This window comes from Phodopus roborovskii, unplaced genomic scaffold, assembly GCF_943737965.1.
Source record: "Phodopus roborovskii unplaced genomic scaffold, PHOROB, whole genome shotgun sequence".
In the NCBI taxonomy this organism is placed as follows: Eukaryota; Metazoa; Chordata; class Mammalia; order Rodentia; family Cricetidae; genus Phodopus; species Phodopus roborovskii.
This window is the reverse complement of record NW_026125295.1, coordinates 33174185-33190452: the sequence shown is the minus strand read 5'-3', so window position 1 is coordinate 33190452 and position 16268 is coordinate 33174185. Positions and strand designations below refer to the sequence as shown.

The window sequence follows — 16268 nt, the reverse complement described above, 5'->3', positions numbered from 1 at the left end:
ATAAAATAGCTATGTTAATGCTGCAACAAAGTGCCTGCATCATTCATCTCATTTCTCATCATACTGTCACACCATCTTAAGAAAGATGATTGTGCTATAAGAATATATTTTAGAAGAGTCCACTCTCATGTTAGTCTTATTCTGTTAGAATTGTTCTGTATGATTAATGTTTTTAATCTCTTCCTGTGCTGACTCACCATGGATCTATATCAGTGGGTTTCAACCTTCCTAATGCTGTGATCCTTTAAAATAGTTCCTTATGCTGTGGTGATTCCCAACTATAAAATTATTTTGTTGCTAATTCATAATTGTAGTTTTGTGCTGTTATGGATCATAATATAAATACCTGATGTGCTACTCCTGTGGGGGTCACAACCCTTAGGTTGAGAACCACTGGTCTGTATATATAGAACAAGTCAGTTATGAAGTTATCAGTACTAACAACAATTACAGGCATCCACTAGAGTTTTAGGATACTCTCTCTCTCTCTCTCTCTTTGTCTCTCTCTCTCTCTCTCTCTCTCTCTCTGCAGATAAGGGGACACTGCTGTGCATAGATGAGAAACCTGAGGTTTGGAGACTATCTAAAGTTCACGGCACATACTTAGCTGACTTAGAGCTCACACCCTTAGCTACCATACTCCCACGCTTGGTGAAAGTGCTACCTGTGGCCTCTAGGCTTCCTTCCTCCTTGCTTTAATGGATGGTGGTGTCATCCACTAAAGCAGGAAACACTGGGTCAAGCCCAGCTTTAAGTAGATATACTTAGTTCATGCATTAACAAGAAAACATTTTTATGACCTTAACTCAGATTGTCCTCTGTCACAGTCACCGAACATATTTATGGTTTGCACAGCTTTATTTAAACAAAATCAGACAATATTTGATGCTACCCACCCATACTCCAGAAATGGTTATTTGTCTATATTACCATTTCTAGATTCTAAACTGTTTCCTCTGTTCCTATTACCTAATCTGTGATCTGAATGTGATATGATCCGAGTATCTCTTCACTGAAGGAACATAGGTGTACGGCCATGCCATGATACTTGACACACTTCAACAGAGATTCTCACTCACGTGGTCCTCCATTAGATTTTATTTCTAATACCTAAAATGCAACACTTTTCACCTTGTATTTCTCATTCTATACGTTGTTTAGACATTAAGAAAGATTGTTTCATAAAAATATGAAATAGTCATTAGAAACAAGGATACAGATCCTAAAGATTTGTACATATATATATTTTTACCTCAGGAACCTAACAAGTGTGGTGGTACATGCCACTACTCTTGACACTTAAGATTTTGGTATATGACAAAACCCTATCTGAAATATCAAGTTCTTAAATAAAGCCAGCCTTATTTTATGACTCATGAATAAGTACTTGGTGAATGAGTTTATCTTCATGTATTCGTTGGAACCCTATTACTGTTTGCTATTGATTATCAGCAGCATATTAGTCAATGCAGGAACTGCTTTGATTCTAGTATAAACTTAAGCTATGTATAAGTCTACAACAGCCTTTTGCTTTGTTTACAATCATCAGGTATCATCAGTTCAACAGCCTTTTGCTTTGTTTAAAATCATCAGGTATCATCAGTTTCTATGGAAAATCCTACTGAAGTATTTGAAGATGGAGAAAACCCACCAAGTAGTCGATCATCAGAAAGTGGCTTCACTGAGTTTATACAGTATCAAGCAGACCGAACTGATGATCTTGACAGAGAGCTAAATGGACAGGGGACAGCCACCATCCCAATTGGCAGCACGTCTTCAGAGGCAGAAACAGCATCCACAGTAGGATCTGAAGAAACCGTTATCCAGCCACCTTCCACCTTCACTCAGGGTACAGCAGCCCGAAGTGGGAAAGCAGCACAAAAGACTGCAATGCAGTGCTGCTTGGAGTATGTCCAGCAGTTTCTTTCCAGACTCATTAACCTCTACATCATTCACAGTGACTCCCTTTCTCAACCTTTGGCTGCAGACCATCAGGGAGATCCCCGGAGATTGCAAAGAGAGACTTCAAAATGGGATAGGGATTCCCAAGGGGACGCAAAAGAAAGAAACATACATACACCAAAAACTTCCAAAGAATACCTTTCTGCCTTCCTTGCTGCCTGTCAGCTTTTCCTAGAGTGCTCAAGTTTCCCAGTCTACATTGCAGAGGGAAGCCATACCTCAGAGTTACATTCTGAGAAACTTGACACTGGTAAGGTTGTTTCTGCTATTTATATTTCAGTATTTTATTCAGTATGCGTGTGTGCATGCATTAGAGAGCAACCCCTCAGAATTGGTTTTCCTTCTGCCATGTAGGTTCAGTTCCTTCCAGGGATTGCACTCAGGTCATCAGGCTTGGTGGCAAGTGCCTTTTCTCACTGAGCTATCCCTCCAACCTGAATGAAATCTAATCATTATGGGGAAGTTGCTATTAGGAGATTATGTGATTTGCATGACTTTCACATTTTTCTTGAAAGCTAGAAACTAAAACTGAAAGTCCTGGAGAACCAATGTAGCATTATTTCATTACTTTTCTCTATGACATCACATGTGTTTCTGTAGGACAGTAGGCATTAGATAATATTTGTTAATAAAGTATTTCTAAGGATAGGAAGTTAGATTATATTACTTAGCACATGAAAATATATATTTATAAAAGTTTATAAAATTCTAGCCCAGTGGTGGTGGCTCACGCTTTTAATTCTAGCACTCAGGAGGCAGAAACAAGCAGATTTCTGTGAGTTCAAAGCCAGCCTGGTCAACAGAGTGAGTTCCAGAACAGGCCCTAAAGGTACTGAGAAAGTCTGTCTGGAAAAACAAACAAAAACAACAACAAAAAAGTTGATGAAATTCTTATTGGTGCCTTATTTTCAAAGTTCTAAAGACTATTTGAGAAACCATGGTTTTAAAAGATTAAGACATGAAGTAGCATTGTCATTTTGAAATTATTTTAAAGCTATATGAACTGTTTCATGCTGTCTTTTGTTTCAGACTGTGAACATGCACACCCTCCACAGTGGCTCCAGACTCTGATGAGTGCTTGCAGCCAAGCAAGTGATTTCAGTGTTCAGAGTGTGGCTGTGTCTCTAGTCATGGACCTGGTGGGACTGACTCAATCTGTTGCCATGGTCACTGGGGAAAATATCAACAGCATGGAGTCTGCTCAACCCCTAAGTCCAAACCAAGGAAGAGTAGCAGTAGTTATTAGACCTCCCCTCACACAGGGCAATCTGAGGTACATAGCTGAGAAGACTGAATTTTTCAAGGTAAATTCCAAGAAATCCAGGTTATACATGGCTAAGAATGCTTACGTGTGTGATGCTTGACTTGGGACACTGCAGTAAGGGAGGAAAGAGTTTGAACTAAACAAGAATGCCGGTTTATGTGGTAGATATTTCTGTAGTGAGTGGATGTGATACTTTTTTTCAGTAGAGTAAACCCTTATTTTTCTAAAACCCCATGACAGGTTGTTCTGACTTGGTGTTGTTTGATTACCTTTGATGTACGTGCGACGTCCTTCAGGAACAATAGTGCACAGTCTGATTACCACAGTAGAACAGGTGATTCCTTCACAGAGAACATCAAGTAGCTCTGAGTTCACTGCCTCCTATATGTGGATTATTACACATTCAGGAGGTTTTAAACTCGATTTTAAGTCATTGCCCCCTCCCTGATTCTTCTTCTGATAGAGTAGATTCTATATTATTTTAAACCCTAATTCTTGCCTTCTAATCAGTGGTATAGATCAAAGACTTACGATAGCACACATGTAGCTCTAAATCTGACTTCCTGAAACTCCCTGGGCTTGAGATATAGCTGAGTGATAGCATGCTTGCCAAGCATGCAGGAGGCCATGTTGCAATCCTCAGCCCTAGAAAAAAGGGAGAAAACCTCATATAGACATTTGAGTGATCAATTACATTTTAGTCAGTAGCACACTTTCATAAAAATTAAATTTGATGTGAGGATGTATCAGATTATATTCTGTTGTTATTTTATTAAACATCAGTAAAATAATTGAGAGTTCTTATCTAGGCTATGCAGAAACTGCCTGTTATGATGCTGGTTTAAATACACACACACACACAACACACACACACACACACACACACACACACACACACACACGGAGTATCAGCCTGGAGAGTTGTTGACTCAATGACTAGAGCATTTGATGCTCTTGCAGTGTACCCAGGTTCAATTCCCAGCACTGAATGATGTTCATAACTGTCTGTAACTTCAGTCCCAAGGAATGCAACAACCATTTCTCCCCTTTATGGGCACCAGGCACACATGTGGTACACTTACATACATGCAAGTGAAACACATCCATGTAAAAGAACTCTAAAATAAAAGTTTTTTTTTTTGTTTTGTTTTAATGTACCATAAAAGATTCTAATGTTCAGTTAGGCAGAAAGTTAGCGGCAGAGTCGTACTTTTATAAAGATTGTATAATGCAGTCACTTTCACATCTTTTTCTGTAGCATGTAGCCTTGACATTATGGGACCAGATGGGAGATGGGACACCTCAGCACCATCAGAAGAGTGTGGAACTATTTTATCAATTACATAATTTGGTTCCTTCTTCTAGCATCTGTGAGGATGTTATAAGTCAGCAATTAACCCACAAAGATAAGGTAAGTTCTTGTCATCCTGCATACACACACACACACACTCACACATACACTCAAGCACATAATGCCAAAAGATAAATTAAGCAACCTCTCTGGGAAAATTATTACACCTGGCCATCTGAATAATCAGTAATAAAGAGCATAATGGTAAATAAGAATAATAGCATTTATTCTTTTAAAAAAATGTTTAAATTCAAATTTGTGTCTCACCGTATTCTTTCACAATTGTTCAGAAATCAAACTTTAAATCAAATCTTGTGTTTTATTTTCTGTTTTACATTATGTATAAATCTACAGTAAATGATGTACCTGTTATTTTTAACATATTTCCTTTGTAAGAACACTTAGAAGTTCTGAGTAGGGATACACATCCATGAAAAAGTTCAAATACTGATTTTTACATATTCCTATTGGTTGATATATAAATCCAAGCATCATATGAAAACCATGTATTAAGCCAAGCACTCTTCTAACCTATCTCATGTAGATTTTTTTTTTAACAGTTAAGATCTTTTTTGTTAGAACTTTGCTTAAAGGGTTTTTTTTATATATCAGAGGACAAGAATACAAATCTGGAATAGAGACTTTCTCTTCTGTCTCTAGGTTAAGGGAGTTTCCCTCCATGGGGAATGTGCCCCCAAAGTCTTTTTGTTCACCAGGAATACATCCTGGTTCCACTGTCTGAGGTCCCTTAGACTGCTCAGGCCTTCTAGCTGAGACCCATGTTCAAGTCCCTACTCCAAATGACTTGACAGATGTAGATGACCCCTCCTGGAGGGCATCACCCTACATGTGGAGTGGGAGGGGAGGTGGTGGGAGGGGAGGGGAGGGTAATCAGGGGACATGAGAGGGTGGGAGAGAGGAAAAGAGGGAGGGAAGGAAAGGGAACTGTGATCCATATGTAAAATAACAAAAAAAATTAAAAAAAACAGCTGTATTCATATTAAAATTCTCAATACTCAAAAAAAAAAAAAGAATAAAAATCTGACACCATATTTTCAATGAATTTAAAATACATGTCCTTTTTTTGAAATTCATTTGAATATAATAAATTTTCTGGGAGAAAATAATTTTTAAACTAAATGTTTACATTTAAGAAGAGAGAAGTGTTGCATATGCGTGATATAATGGCATGCATGTTTTTGGCTGTCTATGGTCTCTGTTTCATAGTAATCACATTGATGAAAGTGAGATAAGGTAATGTTCTAGTTTGATTTCTGTTGCTGTAATAAAGCATAATGGTAAAAAGCAGCCTAGGAGAGGAAAAGGTTTATTTATTTGTCTTGTATGTCCAGATCACACTATCATTGAGGGAGTCAGAGCAGAAACACAAACAAGAAACTGTGGAAGAACACTGCCTTTATGGCTGCTCACAAGCACATGCTTAGTTAATTAACTTGCTTGCTTGCATGCTTACATCTTCCTTTCTTTCTTTTTTTGAGACAGGGTCTCTTCTCTATAGCTCTGGCTGGCCTGGAACTCACAGAAATCCACCAGCTTCTGCCTTCAGAGTGATGGTGTTACAGGTGTATGCCACTACATCAACCTTTAGCTAGTTTTCTTATGTATCCCACAACAACCTGCCTAGGGATGCTTTCACAATGGTACTGCATCCTCCAAGATCAATTAACCATCAAGACAGTGTCTCTTTGATGTGTTCACCAGCTAATCTGATCTAGGCAGTTGCCTTATTTGAAGTTTCCTCTTCCCTGATGATTCAGGGTTGTATCACATTATAGTAAAAACTAACCAGCACAGGTGAGATGACCCTTTAGGTTAAATATTTCTGTCTATATGCAAATATTTTGTTTGATTCTGCATCCAAGATATTTAACATAATAAAAAATTTATTATGGTCTGTACTTCAGTACCATGGTCATTAAATATAGTACTTGTAAACAGTTATCCTGATTTTAGTGAAATCACTTAATATCTTCAGTTAAGTAGAGAATAACTTAATCTCTCACATTTCTCAGAAAATAAGGATGGAAGCCCATGCAAAATTTGCTGTTCTTTGGCATTTAACAAGAGATCTCCATATAAATAAGTCATCTTTTGCACGTTCCTTTGACAGGTTGGTTACATTTTATATTCACATTTTATTGCTGGATGTCTTACTTGTTGCCTTTTCTGGAATTCTCTCTCAAGCTTGTCTAGAACAGAAGATGGGAATTGATTAGTTCTTTAGAAAATCTGAGCTACAGTAAAATACTTGATAGTGTTATCAAGCCAGCAGATTTTTATTTCTAATCTCTGAGAACCAAGTGCCCTTCCTTTCATGCATTGGACCACTGGTCATCAAATCCCTGTTATGTACCAAGCACCATTGTGTGCTCACAGGAATACCGAGAGCACCCAGCCTTCTTGAATCTATATTCATACTGTTGATAGACTAATCAGTCATTCTCAATCCTCTGCCTTAACTGAAAGCACTGCCAAACCCTTTCCATGGATTAGAGACTATTAGTCTCCAGAGATGCTTGTGCATAGCTAGACCTAAAAGCAAATGGAGTAATTCATGCTTCAGATAACTAGATTTGCGTTGATTCTAGGGTACATTCTTAAGGTATCAGAAGATAGTAATCTTACTTCAGATCTTATAGAAGTAGCCATAAATCTATGATTACAAACCAACTTTGTGTTAACCAGTACTTTTCAGCCAGCAGCACCATCTTTAAATGATTTTCCATTAAACTATTGGGTCAATCCATATAATGAACTAGGCCTTTAGCTAAGTGCCTTAAAAATAAGCTTCTAATTTGACAATCCCCTGTCTTAATCTAACAGAGAAGGAATTGAGGTCCACTAAAGGTAACTTGCTCACTCAAGAATCCACAAGGGATTTGGATCTTGGGTTTTCTGATTTCAAATTATAGCCCAGACCTTTTATGAGATGTCATTAGTTGAATTAAGTTCATTCTTTTGTCTCCTGGAGAGAATTGAGAACAGAATAAACCTTACCATCATGAAAATAGCATTGAAATGCAGGAACTTCAGTGCATGAGGATATCAGTGAAATGTTACTAGGCAAGACAGGTAAAATTTGTCTTGTAACAGTAATATACACTTGTAATATATTTAAGTGTGAGTATATAAAAAGAGGGAAATGTTTTCTTAACTGGAAAATTAACTACAAAAGATATTAACTACAGAAAAATTCATACTATAATTAAAAGTGTTTTATTCTTTGTTTTAATTTCTGGTGTTTATTTTAGGTCACTGTTCATCATGTTAGATAGCCTTAATAGTCTTGATGGTTCTACTAGCTCTGTGGGACAAGCCTGGCTGAACCAGGTGCTACAAAGACATGACATTGCAAGAGTGCTAGAGCCGTTGTTACTGCTCCTGCTTCATCCAAAAACTCAGAGAGTTTCCGTGCAGCGGGTACAAGCAGAGCGTTATTGGAGTAAGACTTCCTGTTACCCAGGAGAGGAAAGTGACAAACATTTCATACAAAATTTTACCTGCAACAATGGTAAAGGTCACAAAATATACCTCTAATTAGACTTAAGTTATTCAAATAAGTGACGTCTGACCATACAGAGAATGGGTGTTGGATTTTTTTTCCATGTCTTATTTCCTCCCATCCTTATCTGTTAGAGTCCCATCTAGATGGGTCAAATTATACTTAATCAGCAACTATCTTTGAGCTCTTAGATCTTGTTAATACATTGACTTTCTCAGAAGAGGAATCGGCCACAGGTATAGTCAGAGACACTCTGTTTTTTTATGAAATACTTTTGAATTTGTGTATCAACCCAGATCCTAAAAAGGCTCAGTAAATATTTAATGGGAGACCTATAATGCATATTTTATATGTGATACATCATAATTCTTTTTCCTCATCTTTTATTTTACCAGTCATTCTCAAAAGGCTGTGACTTTCAGTCCTGTGCTGGTAAATGGTGAATTTTTGAACTCTCATGCTTCTAGTCCATTACCAGTGTGTTTCTGTCAAGTTCTGAGTCCTCAACTTAGCTGTTAGACTGCTTCCTGTGGGTGTTCTAAGAATTTGCACTACCCCGCTTACTGTCAAAACATTCAGGTGGCAGCACTCTGCTGGCCAGTTTTTAACCATTGCCAAATTCTCATTTTTCTTTTTTTTTTTTTTTTTCCTCTGAGAAGTCTCAGACTTCCGAGAACCAGGACTTTTGGCAGCATTTGGTTTTACTGTGCATTCAGCACCAAAACTTCCAAAACTTTTTCTGCCCTACATTTTATGAAATGGAAAAGAAAATGTGTTTGTGGTCCCCTACTCATTTTAAACTCCTCTTGGTTTCCAATCTGACAGTGCTAGATAGTTCATAAATATGTGTTGAATTTATAGTAATACTAGGAAGTTATTGATACTTTAAACTATATATTATTTAAACTTTAGATCAGCATAAGTAAAGAGAAATATTATATAAAGAGTAAAATGTAAATTAAACTGTATTTTTAAAGAATGTCTTATTTTAGAGAAAAAATTTGAAACTTTAGGTTATGTCAGTTAAATGTGCTTTTGTCATTAAGTTATACATTCTAACAATCATCTACATGATCATTTTATTTAAAAGTTCTCAGAAAATATTAAACTAAAATTTTAATCAAGAGGATACAAGTTGGTAATGAAAATAATGATTACAGATTTTGTATTTGCTACACTTTCTATATTTTAGTTATCTTAATACCTTTTATGTTTTTCTCTTTACTATTTGTCATATGCCAGTAAGCCAAGCACAACTCATTGCATCAAAAGGAAATGGTGAAAAGCCTCTCACTATGGATGAAATAGAGAACTTCAGCCTCACTGTTAATCCATTGAGTGACAGACTCTCCCTCCTAAGCACCAGCAGTGAGACGATCCCAATGGTTGTCTCTGATTTTGACCTCCCAGATCAACAGATGGAAATACTTCAGAGCTCTGACTCTGGGTGTTCTCAGTCTTCTGCCGGAGACAACTTCAGTTACGAAGTTGACCCTGAAAATGTGACTGCTCATGAGGATTCTCTCATGGCAAAGGCAAGCTCCCCAGATGATGATGTACAGCAAGTCGTCTTTGACTTGATATGTAAAGTTGTGAGTGGCCTGGAAGCAGAGTCTGCATCAGTTACATCTGAGTTAGAAATAGAGTCTCTGCCGCCCAAGAGTAGTGATTTAGATGCAAATCTAGAGGCCATGAACAGTGAAGATCAGGTCCCTCAGCACAGTGAGCATGCTCAGCTGAGTGAGGACAGCCCACGGTTTCTTTCTGTGTCTGCAGAGGAAGGCTTTGAGTGCTTGGCCAATGGAATCTCCAGAAATAGCTCGTCACCTTGCATTTCAGGAACAGCACAGACCCTCAACGATTCTTCTGTTTCCACAGAAACCAAATCTAGACAAAGGAGTCACAGTAGTATTCAATTTAGCTTCAAAGAAAAGTTATCAGAAAAAATCTCAGAGAAAGAAACAATTGTTAAGGAATCAGGTAAACAACCTGGTGCAAAACCCAAAGTAAAGCTTGCCAGAAAAAAGGATGAGGACAAAAAAAAAGCAGCAAGTGAGAAAGTGAAACAAACAAATGTGTTCTTCAGTGATGGCCTGGACTTAGAGAACTGGTATAGCTGTGGTGAGGGTGAAATTTCTGAAATTGAGAGTGACATGGGGTCTCCAGGGTCACGGAAATCTCCGCATTTCAACATCCACCCCCTCTACCAACATGTGCTCCTGTACCTGCAGTTGTATGACTCATCTAGGACTCTGTATGCTTTCTCTGCCATCAAATCCATCTTGAAAACTAACCCCATTGCTTTTGTAAATGCCATTTCAACCACAAGTGTAAACAATGCTTATACTCCTCAGCTATCACTGCTTCAGAATCTATTGGCCAGACACCGAATATCTGTTATGGGCAAAGACTTCTATAGTCACATTCCAGTGGATTCAAATCATAACTTTCGGAGTTCCATGTACATCGAAATTCTTATTTCTCTCTGCTTATATTATATGCGTAGTCATTACCCAACTCATGTCAAGGTCACTACCCAAGACTTAATAGGCAATCGAAACATGCAAATGATGAGCATAGAAATCTTGACTCTCCTCTTTACAGAGCTAGCAAAAGTAATAGAAAGCTCTGCAAAGGGTTTCCCTAGTTTTATCTCTGATATGCTGTCTAAGTGCAAAGTTCAGAAAGTGATTCTTCATTGTTTGTTGTCATCCATCTTTAGTGTCCAAAAATGGCACAGTGAAAAAATCGCAGGTAAGAATATGGTTGCCGTGGAAGAAGGCTTCTCAGAAGACAGTCTCATCAATTTCTCAGAGGATGAATTTGACAATGGCAGCACACTCCAGTCACAGCTTCTTAGGGTGCTTCAGAGGCTAATTGTTCTAGAACACCGGGTGATGACGATTCCTGAAGAGAATGAAGCAGGTTTTGATTTTGTTGTGTCTGATCTGGAACACATCAGTCCCCATCAGCCCATGACTTCTCTTCAGTACTTGCACGCTCAGCCAATCACATGTCAAGGCATGTTCCTCTGTGCAGTGATCAGAGCTTTGCATCAGCACTGTGCATGTAAGATGCATCCACAGTGGATTGGCTTGATCACATCTACTCTGCCTTACATGGGAAAAGTTCTACAGAGAGTTGTGGTTTCTGTGACACTACAGCTCTGCAGGAATTTGGACAATCTAATTCAGCAGTACAAATACGAAACAGGATTGTCTGATAGTAGGTAATGATTGATTTTAGCTTTGTTGTCAATTTAGACACTAATTCAGCAGTACAAATACAAAACATGGTTATCTGATAGTAGGTAAGGATTGATTTTTAAATTTTGTTGTTAGTGACATTTTTAATAGATATGTCTCCTTAAATGTCATGGTTTGAGTGGAACATAGGGTGTGGCTCTGTTAGAATGGCAATTTAGCTGCAGCAGACCCTCGGTTTGATCCCTAGCACTGCCACAAAGAAACAAAACAAAACAAAACAAAAAAAAAAACCCAACTAGGACTAAATGAAATAGTGTTTTTCCAGTATGTTATAAATAGTATGCCATTTTTAAAAGTAAGAAAGCTCAACTCTAGGATTTTATTGAGTATCAATAAAAGAGATCTAGAATAGATATGAAAAGGAAGCGGTTCTTTTTTCTTTCAAGGATCAAAGTTAAACTAGATGTCCTTTGACCTCAACTGCCAAAAAAAAAAAAAAAAAAAAAAAAAAAAAAAAATTTCCCCAGACCTTTTCCAGTGTATTACCTAAATACAAATTAATTTGCAGCTGAAGTTAATTTAAATTTTAAACTATTTTTCCCCATCTAATTTGGTATAGGCTTTCCTGGTTTGATGGTAAACTCTGTCTCAGCCATATTCAAAATTGATCTGTGAATAGTTAGGCAAATGTTTAGTAGACTGGTGTCTGGTTTTCCTCTAGGAAAACCTCAGCTGATGTGTCTAGCACTCCCCAGTAAGGGATGTTCACAGAGGCTAAATTTGTTTACTGTACATATTGTTCTTTAGCCAAACAAAACTCTGGTACAGTTAGATCAGCTCACTTACAGATTAGGGAGTAGTAAGCCCTGCTGTATTCTTTTATTATTATTCATGTTTATTGAGTGCCTACTGTGTATCTGGCATGTGCTGGGCATTAACTAGTGGTAAATTATAAAGAATGCTTTTCACAGACCTTCTGTTTTATACATTTTTTTTTTTAGGCCTTTGTGGATAGCATCAGTTATTCCACCAGATATGATTTTAACTCTGTTGGAGGGAATCACAGCCATTATCCATTACTGCCTATTGGATCCAACCACCCAGTATCATCAAGTAAGACTTCAAAGGCATTTGCAGTCTTCTTAAAGACCAGCCTCACAACCAGGATGTATCCCTGGTTCACGAAAGGACTTTGGGAGCACATTCCCCATGAAGGGATACTCCCTTGACCCAGAGGCACGGGGGGGGGGGGGGGGCAGGGGGGAGGGCATAAACCCTACTTCAAAGGACTTGACAGATTTTGATGATCCCTCCTGGAAGGCATCACCCTCCCATGGAGTGGGGGAGGGAATGAGAATGGAGGGGGTCAGAAAGTAGGGGAGGGAGTGAGGGAGGGAGAGGGAACTGGGATCAATATGTAAAATAAGAAAAAATAATAAATATATTTTAAAAAATTAAATTAAAAAAAAAAAAGACCAGCCTCACTTAGTAAGTTCCTGTTAATAAGTAACTGTTTTTCTTCTGCTTAATAGCTTTTGGTCAATGTAGACCAAAAACACTTGTTTGAAGCTCGCAGTGGAATCCTCTCAATCCTTCACATGATCATGTCCTCTGTGACTCTGCTCTGGAGCATCCTGCACCAGGCTGATGCCTCAGAAAAGATGGCAGTCGCTGCATCTGCATCCATTACCACAATCAATCTGGGAGCCACAAAGGTTAGCTGATTCACATTCATCTGTAGAGCACAGTGTCTATTGTAGGACTTTATTCAAAATGTATGCTAGCTTAGGTAGTTAAGTGACATCCCATGCACATTGAGAAGTACACAGCTCTATTAACTGTTTTAAGGGACGCAAACCAATAGGATCTTAAGACAAATCTAAAAGGTTGTGAAATTGATACAGTCCAATTCAATTATGTCTTTTATTACAGAAAAATTCTTTGTGCCTGCTTACATTGCTTATTTTTCCCATCCCAAACCCTAACCAACAACTAATCCACTTTCTCTCTGTATATGCTTGATTTTTCTGGATATTTGTAGAAGATACATTTCTATTAGACAGAATCCAAATTTTATAGTCAAGAATCCAAAATGTTATAGTCAAGCCTGGTATGGTGGCCTATGCTAATAATCCTAGGCTCACAATCAGAGAATCTGTGTTTGAGGCCAGCCTGAGCTATGTGGCAAGTTCCAGGACAGCCTGTGTAACATAGAAAAGCACTAACTCAAAAGTTTCATAGTCTTTGACTTAATAAACTAATCTAGAAGTAAATTCTAAAGTAAAGTTATTCATAGTGTGTTTGCAGCATCAATGGCAAAGAGGCTTCTAAATAATAATTACAGCATGGATAAAAATTTAAAAGTAAATAAAACTTTACTTCCTACTGTGTTTTTCTAGTATCTAATCACAGTGATGAGTTGTTATTTTATAGACAACTAATTTGTCTAGTTGTTTTCTTTTAAATTTTGTTTCCTTTTAAAATTAAAATACTCATGGCTGTAACTCCTGTTTTGAAGCCAGACTTGGTATGAACTCCTGATCCTCCTGTCTCAGCCTGCAGACTGCTGAAAATGTGCTACCATGCATGCCCAGTGAGAGCTATTGTGTTGTTGAAAGGTTTAAATGCTTTATCTAGTTGTAAATGTTCATGTGTTTTATTTTACTTGTAAAAATACTTAAATTGTTTTAGAACCTAAGACAACAAATCCTGGAATTATTGGGACCCATTTCAATGAATCATGGTGTTCATTTCATGGCTGCCATTGCCTTTGTGTGGAATGAAAGAAGACAAAACAAAACCCCTTCCCGAGCCAAGGTATTATATTCATAATTAAACATGTGGTACTTGGTACAAACATATTTATTTCTTTTTATATGTGCTGATTTTTAAATTCTCCATAGGTTACATTGGAAAAGTAAAAGCTTGTCTACAGCTCTTGGTAATGACTTATTGTCTAAAGTTTTTATTAAAACTTGGAATCAACTGTGAAAGGTTGTATTTTAGTGCTAGAGCATTGGGCTTGCATGCACAAGGCCATGAGTTCAACCTCAGCAATGGGAAAAAAAAAGGTGTTAGTGAAACTATGTTATCAAATTTGTCACTGAATTTCAAGTGGGAATTCTAATGTATATTTTTAATATAGTGACTTGGGATAAAAAAAAGAAAGAAAGCAAAGATTGGAGAAAGTTTTCATCTTTGTTGTTGTTTTTCTTTATCTGATGTCTTTTAAGTAGTTAATAGTTCTCTAAGTATAATTCCTATGTTGGTTTTGATTCCTATGTTGGTTTTGACTGGATTGTATGAGTGAAAATTTTGTTTGTGAGTTTGAAATCTAGAAAGGGTATTTTATATTGGGAATAAATCGTAGTATATTAGAGTAGTAATGCTGTTAAATCATTTAGTCTCATACAAAATGCATGGTTGATGTACTTACAAGTCTCTGACTTGTCATTCCTTTCTGATTCCACATTACATATGTGTTGTCATTCCTAAAGTAAGAAAAGTAAAACTTTTCTGCCATTACATTATTTTTGCATATGAAGATTTAATAGTAGCTTCCATATGGAGGAGAAAGACAACTTTAAAAAAATTTTAAAAAGCCATTGTATCTTAATTCTTTAACAAAACAAAGAAGCAAATACATGAAGTAGAATGTAAGTCTTTTTCAGCCATGTACTGTGCCATTAGTATACAAGGCCACTAGTTCACTCTTTATACAAGATGACAAGAAGGAAATATCACTTTGACCTTGGATAACAGCACTACAGTTCCAGTCCTAGCAAACCCAAGAGACCCCCAAGCAAGAGCGTCTTAAATGGGGCAGGGAAAAACTTAAAGGAAGAAGAGAATATATGAAATTAACTACATAAAAACTTAAAGCCAGGCCATGGTTACACTCACCTTTTATGCCAGTACTTGAGAGGCAGAGATAAGAGGATCTCAGCGAGTTCGATGCCAGTCTGGTCTACAAAGTGAGTTTCAGGACAGCTCAGGCTGTTACACAGAGGAAACCTGTCCAAAAACAAAAACAAAAACAAAAAACAACAAAAAGAAAACTTTAAATACTTGTTTATAGGAAATTCACCACTGACAAAAGTTTTAGGGATGAATTTGTGTGTGTATTTGTGTGTGTGTGTGTGTGTGTGTGTGTGTGTGTGTGTTGCTGTCTGTACATGTGGAAACCAGCAGACAACCTCATGAATGAATTTTTGATAAAAAATGAAACAGACAAAACAAGCTTCGCAGTACCTCCCAGGGAACAACGTACAAGAGGGAAATGGCAATAGTGTAATTACATCAGCCTTGAGTAGTCATTTGAACCTGGGTGTCATGTGTCTGCCTCCTGGGCTGTATATAAGTGAGATCATGACAATTCCTCTGAAGAGTAGGGAAAACTGTTTAAGACAGTTAAATCTTTGTCTTCTGACTGAGATTTCAGTTGTTAATATTGAATTTGGAAAAAGAAAAAGCATCAAAATAACAAAGGAAAAAAAACCCAAAAAACAAAACAAAATCACACTCCATGGATAATAGAATGTAAGTAGCAAAATGGAGCTGGCTCGTTTAAGATATATGGTAGGTAAAATAGACCCTGATACATTGGGTTTGGTTTTTAATTTCTCTATCAGATTTGCCCTATTTGACTTTAATTTAATTTCTTTGTTTATGTGTGAATGTGTACATGTCGTGGTCAGAGGACAGCCTACAGGAGTTAGTTCACTCTTCCCACTATTGTGTGCCCTGGAGGTTGAACTCAGTGCTCAGCCTGATGGCAAATACCTTTATGCATTGACTCATCTTACTAGCCATGATTTTGATTTTTATGAAGTAAGATTCAGGTATTAATTTTAAAAATTAAATTTTATCAGAAGTAGTCAAGGGACATGTTTATATTAATAAAGGGCCATAAGCCAGGTGGTGGTGGTGCACACCTTTAATCCCAGCATTCAGGAGGAATAG

The 16268-nt window shown here is 37.3% G+C and overlaps 1 protein-coding gene across 6 annotated transcripts in view; it reads left to right on the top strand.

The window, feature by feature from the left end:
* Positions 1-16268, top strand: part of Dop1a (DOP1 leucine zipper like protein A) — an 87372-nt gene that overhangs the window by 49793 nt on the left and 21311 nt on the right. For all 6 annotated transcript variants that reach the window (XM_051207675.1, XM_051207706.1, XM_051207683.1 and 3 more), the window contains 9 exons: positions 1594-2212; positions 2992-3266; positions 4485-4637; positions 6611-6708; positions 7850-8109; positions 9343-11329; positions 12308-12419; positions 12839-13021; positions 13998-14123. In XM_051207675.1, coding sequence (XP_051063632.1) covers positions 1594-2212; positions 2992-3266; positions 4485-4637; positions 6611-6708; positions 7850-8109; positions 9343-11329; positions 12308-12419; positions 12839-13021; positions 13998-14123 — 3813 coding nt within the window. The remainder of the gene's footprint in view (positions 1-1593; positions 2213-2991; positions 3267-4484; positions 4638-6610; positions 6709-7849; positions 8110-9342; positions 11330-12307; positions 12420-12838; positions 13022-13997; positions 14124-16268) is intronic.